The sequence below is a fragment of the Populus nigra genome, chromosome 17 (assembly GCF_951802175.1).
Source record: "Populus nigra chromosome 17, ddPopNigr1.1, whole genome shotgun sequence".
Classification (NCBI taxonomy): Eukaryota; Viridiplantae; Streptophyta; class Magnoliopsida; order Malpighiales; family Salicaceae; genus Populus; species Populus nigra.
Window position 1 is genome coordinate 11,507,835 of NC_084868.1, and position 9,511 is coordinate 11,517,345.

Consider the following 9,511-nt stretch of genomic DNA (forward strand, 5'->3'; position numbering starts at 1 on the left):
AGAAGAGAGTGACTTTCGTGGAAATACATGGAAAAGAAGCTGGAACCTAGACAGCAAGTAGTGCTGATTCAGAAAAGTGCCGCATGTGTCGGTGAGTGATTCGTAAAATACCAAACTGCCTACGATGCTCAACCACCCCATGATACACAACTGGATTATAAAATAAAGAACCAAAATTATTTCCCATGTCGCCTGGACTTTACCTTCATCAGGACAAATCATACATTGCATTGATGCTGCCTCTGTACGACCTCTTCTAATTCAAATTGAGAGGCGCCCATGCTGAATAAATTATTCTCCCAGGAAAGACCCTTAATTTTCCTCTGACCCTGTCCTCACTGCGATGATGCTCAGCAAATTAAAGATGATAAAATTGGGGGGATGGTGACATTTAAGTTGAAGATTACAAAGCACGACATTGTTGGAAATTAGCAAAGCTTGAAATCACAGGAATTAAATGACAATAACCATGCATCAGAGTTCAAAGATTTAAGGTAGAGATAGAGGGATTGATCTGCAAACTTGTATCCACAAAACCCTTAAAACAGTTTTTAGTTTTTACAACTGAAACCAGATACATAAGATGATGCTAGGTGAAGAAAAAAAGATATGTGTACGACCCATAAAGTACATCACCGGCTCGTGCCGATTTAGCTTTCAATCCCCGTCTATGCAATGAGGAATGGAAGAACAGCTAGCATGAAATTCTCGTAAGTAAAACTTGCTGAACCAGAGTATGTAGTATCCCTCTCTTTGAACTTCTCAGTCAGTCCCTGAAAACAGATGATCAACCATGCCACACGTTAGAAGTCTAGAACATTAAACATGTCAAGGTTAAGAATGTTGTTAAAATCTGGAACCCAGCTTTTAATGCACATTCATATGCAAGCTTCGATTTGTATTATATTTTTTCAGGCTTCAGTAACTCGTTCTATTTTATACAGAACTCTGTGTATTTAACTAGTACTTGACACAAGGCAAAATAGAGTAAAGATCCTATAGTCTTAGTTTAAAGCTCACCTTGACAGTCAGACAGCATCTGCATTCCACAAAAACAGAAGAGAGAAAACACCATATTAGAGATGCTCAGCAGAAATCAGAAAACTAAATGTTCTCAAACAAAACCAACAAAAAGAGACGAAGAAAAACATACTCGATGAAATTGTCGTATTCAATGGCCTTGTTCTTTCCTCCAGTTTTATCAAACTTAGATACCAACAAATCCAAAACAACAGGTGAGACGGAAAATCCTAAACTCAGAAGTGCCTCTCTCAGCTCATTCATATCAATCCTCCCACTCCTGTCCCTATCAAATCTCTCAAAGATTGCCTGTATAGCAAAAACAACCAAATCCCACAAAAACAATAATAAACATTTCTAATCCAAAAATAAATATAAATTAAAAGACCTTCCAATTCAAAACCTCCAAAAGCTTACCCTCCAGTTCTGCAAGCTGTAAAACAGCTCAGTGAATTCCTTAGGTCCTGCATTAACATTTAAAAAAAAAAATAAATTCAACGTGGTTCCTACATAAATCTGCAAAGCTCATAAGATTACGAATATACCCTTGCAAATTGCTCAACAACATCAAAATATTCGAGGGCAGATTCAGCATTTTCAAAAAGAAGAAAACGCGTAAGCAACAAAGGCATTTCGGCCCACTACTGATCAGCTGAAAACAGCAAAAAAGGCGCAAAAATATGGGGAAAGGACGAAACTGACCCCAGTGATCAAGACCTAACTGAACAATCAATGTCCAGTTATAATACCGCAGTTTCGTCCATTCAATGCAAAGAAAAAAAAACACCGGTCGTCCATTGGCAAGTTCCAGGACCATTGCAGTAACATGTTCGTGAATTAACAAAAATATCAATCCGGCTCAAACTAGCAGAACCTTAACTAGTCCACTAACATGCGCATGAATGAAAAACTGCAAATCAAGGACTCACCGATCTTCCTGGCGTTGCTGTTTGTGAATAGATACATGAGAAGGTGAACAGTCCTCAAGCTGAAGCTCTGATTATAGCCCGATAAGGCTCTCTGCAGTTCTTTGTCATCAATTATCCCGCTACCGTCCTGATCGGCGACTTGAAAGCAGGCGACGATGCTGGGGTCGGTGCCTGGAGGGAAGGTGGAGGGCAAGAGAGCAGCAAAGGGGCTGCTTCCGTAGGGAGCAGGAGGATAGCCGCCAGGTGTGGAACCTTGGGGTTTGTCCTTTGGTGGCTTGGTGCCGGGAGGGGGGGCTGCGTAGGGGGAGCCATAAGCTTGCGCGGTGCCGTATGGAGCAGTATGTTGTGAGCTGCCGTATGGAGCAGCTTGTTGTGCGCTGCCGTATGGAGCAGCATGTTGTGCGCTGCCGTATGGAGCAGTAGGTTGTGGTGCGGTGCCGTATGGAGCAGAAGGTTGCGGTGGTGCGCCGTAAGGGGAGGTGTATGGCGGTGCAGAACCGTAGGGTTGGGATTGTTGTGGTGGCGGTGGGCCCTGGCCGTAGCCGTAGCCAGCTGGTTGTTGAGGGTAGCCTGACATTTCGATTTTGGAGTTAGGAGAGAGAAAGGAGCAATGCTTTTCGGTTTTGTGAGGTTTGGGCCTTTGGGGATTTATTATATATAGGATAAGGAAATTCGTATTTGTCAGTGGACTTTCGGTGGCGGTTATGTAAATTATTTCGAATCCGTGGTCATTTTTGTTTTCTGCTCTCTTTTTATTTTAGATCTTTTTATTTTTTTATAAATTAAAATGATTTTTGATATGATTTTTTTCTTAGCGTGGACTGTTTTCATGAGAGGAAAAAGTAACATGAAAAATATTTATTGCATTCAAGAAGTTAGTTTGACGATGAAAATTGAGTTCGTCTAATCTGAGGATTGACTAATTGCTTCTCAATTCTTACAATGTTTTTTTTTTTAATGATAACGTGTTTTGTGGTCTGGAATCCGTACATGTTCCGTCCATATCTTTACCGAATATTAATCATTTGACCATAAAGTCCCTCAATTTGATTTTTTTCATAGCGTTTACGAGATTATTTTGCAGTATAACCTTAGATTTGTAATGTTATTTTTGCCCCCACAAGAAGACTATAAAATACAATTTATTAATTTATATATATTATAGTTTTAAAACTCCATCCAAGTCTACTATAAAAAATTAAAAAAAATAAAACAATATTAATTTTTAAAAAAAGTAATAGGTAAATAATAATTAAATTTTAACTAGATTTTGATTGGGTTAAACTCGACTCATTAAATTAACTTCAATTTTGATTATATCATATAGTTTTTTTTTATTCAACCCAAATAAGTATATATACTAGATTGGCTGGATTTCAAGTTAACTTGTTTAGTTGGTCTGATTTTAAAACAATGATATATATTTATTTATGTTGTCTAGTATTGAGGTAAAATGGATTAAAAAGTTGTTTTAAACTTCTTCATTTCCAGCAATGTGAGTTATATAGAAAATTTATATCCTCTGATTATCATCTTTTACAGCCTGGGATTTGAAAATCCCCTCTAAAATGGGATGACAGAGGATGATGAGCACCGAGTGTTTATTTAAGAGTATAGTTATAATTGTTTTTTAAAATATTTTTTTATAATAAAATATATTAAAATAATATTTTTTATTTTTTAAAAAATATTTTTGAAATCAGTACATCAAAATAATTTAAAATATATAAAAATATTAATTTTTGATCAAAAAATTTTCAACTTTATAAAACATGATTTGCACGCGTTCTTTAACTGTGCGTAAGAATCAATTAACTTTTCTTCTCTTGCTGGAGTGTATGCATGGAATATTTAGTGTGTGATTTGTAATGTGTGTGTAGTATTTTTGCAGGAGTGTTTTAAAATTAAAAATGTATCAATCTAGTACTTTAGTTTTTTATTTATTTTTAATATTAGTATATTAAAATTATTTAAAAAACACTTAAAAACATATTAATTTAATGATATTTTAGATAAAAAAATATTTTAAAAAACAATCTAAACCCCAGAAACAATGCACCCTTAATATAATGCAAAAATAATTATTTAATTAATATAATGCAAAAATAATTATTTAATTAAACAATTACAGAAAAGGGAAAATTTCAGTTGAAATTCATACATTACTTCGCAACATTTATAAATTAAAGGATGGGTTAGGAAACCTTATAAATTCAAACTTTAAAATTAATATAAAAAATAATTTATTTATCTGAATAAAACAAAATGTGTTCTAAAAAGTATTAGAAAAAAAATCATACATGATTAAGATGAAAAAAAATAAACTAATCATCCGATAAGAGAGAGAGAGAGAGGCTGCGGACCGCGTCGTTTTGATTTTGCTAGCCCCCTCTTCTTTAATCACGCGGCTCTCTTCGTCTTCGTCAAATCGTTCACCCAAAAGATTCATTGACTTTGCACTTCAATCGTTCTATTTTAAAAGGAAATAGATACAAAAGAAGAAAAGGTTAAGATATTTATATTATTTTATTTCATCATTTATTTATATATTTTTTAAAGGGAGAAGTTATCTTGAATCATTAAAATAGAAAAAAGAAAAAAGAATAGAAAAAAAAAAGAATTGTATAGTACTCATTGATCATTGCACGTATATAGTTTCAAAAGAAAAAAAGGAAAAATAAAACGTTGGTGACCGTGCTGTTCCTTCAAGGTTTAAAGGGGAATCAAAATGGACAAGAGTCAATTCTGCATTGGCAACTCCTTTTTTTTTTTAAGTAATTTTTTTTTAAAAAAAAAACACACTTGATCTTAACACTATTCAAATCAAACGTTGTTGGGTTGTAGATGATCCAAGGATACAATCATGCAACGGTTTCAAATTTCAATTGTCTTAAAAAAAAATTAGGTTGTTTCCACTCACGTCTAGATTAAGGACATTAATTTAAGAGAAATAAAAAAAAAAGTTTTTTTAAAGAGATTAGGTTCTATTTGTTTTTGTGTTTTAAAAGTATTTTTAAAAAATTTTAAAAATTTTTTATTTTTTTTTTTACTTTAAATTAATATTTTTTTTGTACTTTTAGATCATTTTGATGCGCTGAGATCAAAAATATTTTTTTAAAAAATATTATTTTAATATATTTCTAAGTAAAAATTATTTTAAAAAAATAACCACAGTCACAATTCTAAATATATTCTAAGTAGGCACAAATCAATGTAAATAATAGCTGTCATAATTCTTTTAACAATAAAGTTAAAACATCAACATATATGTTACGCTAGAATTGGAGGTTGACACAACTAAAGGCCTCGGTGACTTGTGGCTCGCCAGAATAACCGTTGTCAATATTAAAATATCATAATTTTAAATTAAAGTAATTTGAAAAAATCACTTGAATTCATACGGTTAGCTTTCACTCGAATTTAACTATGTCAAACAGTCTATATATCAATCCATTGAATCACTTGGATTTGATAAGGTCGAATGTCCAAATATAGTTCATAATAAAATTTGATTGAAGCTAGGTTTTTATTGGCAAATCATAATGACAGTCCATCATACCCATCAAGATTTAACTAAATTATTGTCCTGTGATGTGCTACTGTTTAGATCAATTTTTTTATTATAAAAAAATTGTTCAATCATTAATAACGTGTTTTCTAATAAAAAATTATCTAATTATAAAACCAAATATGATATGTATTGAATGATATTCCTTTTAAATATTGATACGATGACATGTTGAATAATATTTTTTTAAAAAAATATTAAAACTGTAACATATTAAATCGACTTTAATTAATATGTTAAATTTATTACTTAGATCACAAGACTGTGATAACCACATAGAAAACAAATCAAAGTAAACTACAAAGGATAATTCCTAATTAATCTAACATCGAAAAATAAAAATAAAAAAAATAAATATTTCATTAAAAAATTACAAAATCAACCTAAGTCATGAGATGATAATAATACCATAAAAAACAAATCAATAAAAAATTATGAAACTCAATTTCCAATCAATCTAATATTGAACAATGAAATAAAAAAAATCAATTAAAAAAAAACAGAAAAAATACTTAAGTCAACTAAAGCTAACTTGTTAAACCTACGATATAGATCACGAGATTAAGATAACTTTATATAAAAAAAATAAAAAAATCATTAAACTCAATTTCCAACAAATCCAGTGTTGAATATTAAAATCAAGAGAGAAAAAAAATAAATCCATGAAATAGGGAAAACTCTACAAAAAGTAAATTAAAAAAAAACACGAAGTATAATTCTCAAATAACCTAACATTAAAAGATGAAATTGAAAAAAAAAACTTAATAACAAATTGAGTTGGTGAATGGTGGAATTGAAAAAAAAACAACTCAATAAAAATAAATAGAGTCAACTCAGATCTCGAGTCATGAAATCTAGATAACTTCATGAAAAGAAAATAAAAAAATAAAAAACCGAGTTAAAAAAGGAGAAAAAATAAACATAATCAACCTAGATCAATTTGCTAATCTTATGGCTCGAGTTATGAGATCGAAATAATCTTATAGAAAATAAGTCATAAAAAATACAAAGTCTAATTTTCAACCCAGTATTAAACGATGAAATATAAAAAAATAACAACTAGAAAAAATAGTTAAAAAATAACCCGGGTCAACTTAAATTTACCTATTAAGCTCATGACTTGCATCATGCGTTCAAAATAAATTTATAAAAAAAAATAAAAAAAACTATGAAGTTCCACTCTTAATAAATTTAATATTAAAGATTAGAATTAAGAAGAAAAGAATAAATAAATTTACGAGACTAGTATAAATCCAACATAAAAAAGATTACAAGCATAATTATCAAAATAATATAATATTAAATGATAAATTAAAAAAATTAGATTACTGAAGAGTTAAATTAAAAAAAATATAAAACCCTATTTTAATAAATAATATGTTATGGATGTGGTCATAGTAATTTAGAAACTCCCACCCTTTTAGTGTTCTTGTTAGTAATTAATTAATAATAACTATGGATAAAAGTTAATCAATCACAGAGGATGATAGGCAAGAGTGTAAATTTGAGTCTGCAAAAAAGAAACAACTGGGCCGCGTGTAATCGCCTCCGACCCATAGCCGTCGGCGTCACCTCTGCGAATCAACATCTTGCTTCCACATGGCCACTTGTAAGCGGCGACATGACAAACGAGGTTGACTTTCAACAGTCTCGTGGAATCGCGTCGATTTGATTTTTTCTTTTGCACAGTACCATTGGGCTACACACGGTTTCAGCCCAATTATTTTGAAAACTAGGGCTCATCATTTGATCACTGAATTTGAGAGTTGACCAGTCAACTCAATTCAAAGGCTATCATGCTAGATTTTGAATTGATGGCCATCCTTTGTTTTCCCTCTAAACATTCTAATTTTGAAGCTTGTCTCTGCAAATCATTGCATGAGCTCACCTCCACAACGTAATGGGTTCTCCCATCATCCATGCCTTCATGGTGGGCTCTGCCTTCTCTCTCTCTCTCTCTCTCTCTCTCTCTCTCTCTCTCTCTATATATATATATATATATATATATGTATGTAGAAAATGGGCTTTTGATGAGCCTGTTCACCTAATTATTTCTCAATTATTGAAACCTCCATTGCTACTGCAAAGCTTTTCCAAATGGTTTACAGAAATTCTTGGTGATTTTATACGATGTCATTTTTGTCTCTTCATAATTTTATAAATAAAATTGTTAATCTTGTTAGTTAAAGGTGTAGAGTGCAATATCAGACTAATTAATTGGACAGTGATGTGCTATAATGACTAAACTGTAGGTGGTGAGAGTAATTTATTCTTAAAAGAACAATATTAATATAGAAATAAATTATATTATATTACAAAATGGGAAAAGTAATTGATTGATTATAAATATTAAAATGATCGCTGACGATTTCCCTAAGCAAAACCGGATCTGGAAAAATAAAAAATTAATTCTCTCATGATTATGATGAATATCTCTGTGTATCATATTTATTTCATTGCATGATATGCATTTAAGGAATTTTGAAAATTGCCTGCCATATAAAGCAATACACAATATCTGTATTTCCATATTCTTAATTAATATATAATTGTTTTCTGAAAAAAGAAAGGTTCAGTCCCGAAGAACAACTCAAATTTGCACTATAAATATGTATTGGTGCTGAGAATACGAGGGATTGATAGAGTATCTCAAATTTTCCACGAGAAAACAAAAGGTATTCACAATATAAACCAGATATAATGGCAACAGTTTCATTCAAGGCTGGTCTATTTATCAAGTTCTTCATCGTTGCATCAGCAGGTAATAACTCTCCATGATATCTTGTGATGGCAATATTCATTCTTTTAAGTTGCTGTTATTTTTTGATGGTTTTAACGGATATTAAGAATATCTACAGGTTTCATCTTGGATGCTGAGGCACGAACAAGAAAGGTGGATTGGTGTCAAAAACCGATTCAGTGTGTAGGTGCCTGTGCATCTTATTGTTCAACCTGCAACTGCTTGAATAACAAGTGTGTTAATTTGTGGTATTGAACCCTCGTCACACGATTCTGCGACGCCCAGATCCAATCCTAGATCAGAGCTTCATTATTAACAAGTCTCCAAAGAGATTATCTATGTTTTAGAGAAATGGGATCAAATTGTTTCATCTCAGTGATTGTTTTGCAGTGTTCATTGTGAGAGAGATGGTCAATCTCTATAGTAATATTAAGTGACTGCTCGAGATGCAAAACATTGTTCTTCCTTGTCTGTTTTTTTTCCTTTTTTTTTTGAAAATCTATAATAATTGCACCAAATATTAAACGTTGAGACCAAAGTATAAGTAATTACACCTGCTGGATTGGTTTTTTCAAGCAGACATGAGTAGCAAAGAAATAGTTCGAAAGAGATCTCCTTAACAGAGGAGAACAAATTAAGAGCAGTGCAAGATAACCTCCATCGGTTTGCTCTCTTGTCCTTTTTAATTCTTTTCATTTCGATTTTTAAACTAGAGGTGATAAACTATATATTTTGGTCCTCCATTCTCCTTGGGAAGCCATGGCCTTTTATCAACCGAAATCACTACGAAACATGTCCCTCTTATTTTTTTTTTTTGGGTTAACATGAATGTTCGGTTAGCTTTTATATATTTTAATTAATTTTATAAATTCTAAAATTAATAATTATATAAATTTCAAATAAATCTAAAAGAAATTCAAACTTATAAAGAACAAATTTAATACTTAACAAGTTACGACTTGAGATGGGATTTGGAGTTGGAACATTGAAGCTCAAATCCCTCATTCTCAGAGTTACCATTGCAAGCAAAATCAAAGAAATCATATGCATCCATGGCAGTATTAGTGTTATTTTTTTAATAATTATAGAGAGTATATTGAAAAAGCTATAAAGTTAATAGTCAAAATAAAATAGTTAATCTTGAAGCATATAGTTAATTACAGGCAAAACTAAATTAATATAATTATAGTTTTTATGCACTGATTTGTTAGGCCTGAAATTATTTTCAAGTATCCCTGATAGTTTTTTTTTTTT

At 31.4% G+C, this 9,511-nt stretch overlaps 1 protein-coding gene across 1 annotated transcript; it reads right to left on the reverse strand.

Moving 5' to 3' along the window:
- Positions 1–509: 509 nt before the first annotated feature.
- Positions 510–2,592, reverse strand: LOC133677539 (calcium-binding protein CBP-like). Its single transcript, XM_062099619.1, has 5 exons — positions 1,950–2,592; positions 1,438–1,484; positions 1,154–1,329; positions 1,021–1,039; positions 510–773 (listed from the first exon to the last, which is right to left on the reverse strand). The coding sequence occupies exons 1-5, from the start codon at positions 2,524–2,526 to the stop codon at positions 669–671; spliced, it is 924 nt and encodes a 307-aa protein (XP_061955603.1). The 5' UTR covers positions 2,527–2,592; the 3' UTR covers positions 510–668.
- Positions 2,593–9,511: the final 6,919 nt, after the last annotated feature.

What these genes read in the sequence shown, in the direction of transcription:
- LOC133677539 (XM_062099619.1), bottom strand. Translation starts at nt 2,526, where the DNA reads ATGTCAGGCTACCCTCAACAACCAGCTGGCTACGGCTACGGCCAGGGC. An exon ending in CAGCAACGCCAGGAAGATCG is followed by an intron (nt 1,485 to 1,949) that starts GTGAGTCCTTGA and finishes ATGTTAATGCAG; the next exon opens with GACCTAAGGAATTCACTGAG. An exon ending in ACAGCTTGCAGAACTGGAGG is followed by an intron (nt 1,330 to 1,437) that starts GTAAGCTTTTGG and finishes TTTGCTATACAG; the next exon opens with GCAATCTTTGAGAGATTTGA.